This window comes from Seriola dumerili, unplaced genomic scaffold, assembly GCF_002260705.1.
Source record: "Seriola dumerili isolate Sdu_G_001 unplaced genomic scaffold, Sdu_1.0 BDQW01000011.1, whole genome shotgun sequence".
NCBI classification, from domain to species: Eukaryota; Metazoa; Chordata; class Actinopteri; order Carangiformes; family Carangidae; genus Seriola; species Seriola dumerili.
In genome coordinates this window covers 1,689,176-1,691,418 of record NW_019174266.1, presented here as the reverse complement: position 1 = coordinate 1,691,418, position 2,243 = coordinate 1,689,176, and the positions used below count along the sequence as shown (strand labels likewise).

The 2,243-nt window shown below is 40.5% G+C and overlaps 1 protein-coding gene across 1 annotated transcript; it reads right to left on the bottom strand.

Annotated features, from left to right (window-relative positions):
* Window positions 1-223: 223 nt before the first annotated feature.
* On the bottom strand, window positions 224-1,524 carry LOC111222969 (guanylyl cyclase-activating protein 2-like). The gene is made up of 4 exons (XM_022746913.1): window positions 1,324-1,524; window positions 1,051-1,200; window positions 492-603; window positions 224-366 (listed from the first exon to the last, which is right to left on the bottom strand). Exons 1-4 carry the CDS (start codon window positions 1,522-1,524, stop codon window positions 224-226), a joined length of 606 nt encoding a protein of 201 aa, XP_022602634.1.
* Between the last annotated feature and the right edge of the window lie 719 nt (window positions 1,525-2,243).

Here is a 2,243-nt window from a genome sequence, read left to right as displayed (position 1 = left end):
TTAATATAATGTTTCATTTCTTCTAAAATCACATATCTGAAGAAAAGCTTGTTTTCCTCAAGGTGTGAAAATGCTCGGTGCGTCCGGTATTTTTTTTATCTCAGTCACCATATTGCAGGTTTTACACTGTACCATGATGAAGGCAAGCGGAGTCTTCTGACACGCTGCTGGCCGAGGTGTCAATCAGGGTTTTTTCCATTTGGCAGGTTGGTCTGAATGTACTTCAGGAACTTTTGCTACTCATGAGTTTCCTGTCGCACAAATACCTCTGGACCCATCCAGAGGGATTGACATCAAGACGCAGGAAGCTCTGTAGCCAAGGACTCCTCTGAGCCCCCTGCACAAACTCATCCAGTGTAATCTGACCTGCAGCACAAACAGTGGATAGCTTTGACTGAATTATTTATGGCTAAATACTGCGGAAAGCTATTTTTGGAGGGGGGTTTTGCTTTTTTGAGAATGTTTCGGTTTTAACTATGCAGTCAACTTACCGTCACTGTTGTCGTCAACCTCTTGAAAGATGCGATCACACACCTCCGCAGGAGTAAGGCTTTGTTTTCCCGCTTCGTCAGACACAGAGCCTTTCTTTATTTTGTAGATTATCTGAAAGATAAATTCAGGAATTAGACTGGTTATCATACTGATCATGCTGTTGAGGACTTGTGATGTTTTGACCATGCTAGCGGCATGGTTCTGCATGGGGATGGCAATGTTGGACTGATGGTCCGTCATTTGGTTCACCACTTTGGTCCAGATTGAACTCTCAACATATACTGGACGGATTACCAAACAAATTTGTTCAGCCATTCATGGTCCCAAGAGGATGAATTGTAGCCACTTTGATAATCCCTCAATTTTTCATCTAGTGCCTTCATTAAAAACATCAATGAACAGAACATTATATTACTGCTGGATTTGATGCATATACAGTTAATAAAATCCTAAAGATATAATGATAAAGAGCGATGAAGATTGTCTTTTGAAAAACACATGAAATCTGATGCTATACCTCAAAGCAAACACTTGTCATCGTATGATTTCAAGACTTACTTTTACAATCTTCAGTAGTTCATGTCTGTCCAGACGACCACTGTCATCGTTGTCAAACACCTTGAAAGACCACCGCAGCTTATCCTCAAGTTTCCCACGCAGAACAAGATGAAGTGCGGCCACATATTCTATAAAATCCATTGTGTTGTCCTGAAAAACGTGGAAACATTACTGTTGAAAAAAATGCAGATTTGTGCAGATAGATAAAAATATATTTTCAAGAACATAAATCAGATATCACATTTTTACTTCAAAGTCAGCTTTGTAACTCACATGATTCATGTCAAATGCTCGGAAGATGCTGTCCATGTATTGTGATTCAGGCGTGCCGTTCTGTACTCCAAACATCCTCTTGAACTCGTGCAGGTACAAAGATCCGCTCGGGCACTCCTTGATGAATGACTTGTAGAGGTCCTGGATGCTGTTTAACTCCAGTTCTTCTTCCTGTATCTGTTTTTGCTGATTCTGACCCATGCTCTATCCAGATTCTACCACTGCAGTAAAAACGATGAATTTCTTATTTTGTTGAGAAATAAATGCAGATGTTTTAGTAGAGTAATATCCTGAAGACTGCCTGCAATGAATAGTTGAGTGTCCACTTCATGGCGGCTGTCGAAGGTCTCCTCTGCAGCTCAGGGGTCTACAACTGAGTGTAATAAGTGATTCATGTGATCCTTGACCCTAACAAGAGGCTTATCTTTAGTCCAAGGCTTCAGTAAGATGAGTTTTAAGCAGTAATCCTCAATCATGATCCCGTCTTGAACCTTTTGTGACCCAGGGTCACCAGTACATCAGTTAATTATTTGGATCTGCGCCAAAAATTGAATGTGTTCTTCCCTGGCCCACGCCCCCTTCCACCACCAAGTTGCAAATTGGTTTAGTACTTTTTGCGTAATCCTGTTTACAATCAAACACACACGAACGTAAACATAACCTCCTGGGCAGAGGTAAGGAGAGATCATAATAGTGACTGCAGACTGCAGTAAACTGTAGCTGCTAAAGCTGTTGGGTTACAAGTCTAATGACTATTGATTTAATTCATTTGTGCATCTAAACCATGAACCATGAATTATCTTCCCTATTGTCAGGTCTTGTACAGTAATTACATTCTTTAGTGCCTCTAGTGACCTCTTTGTTTGCATCTTCTTTCTGTCTGTTGAATTGAATACAGCTGAGTGGAATTATTTATCATT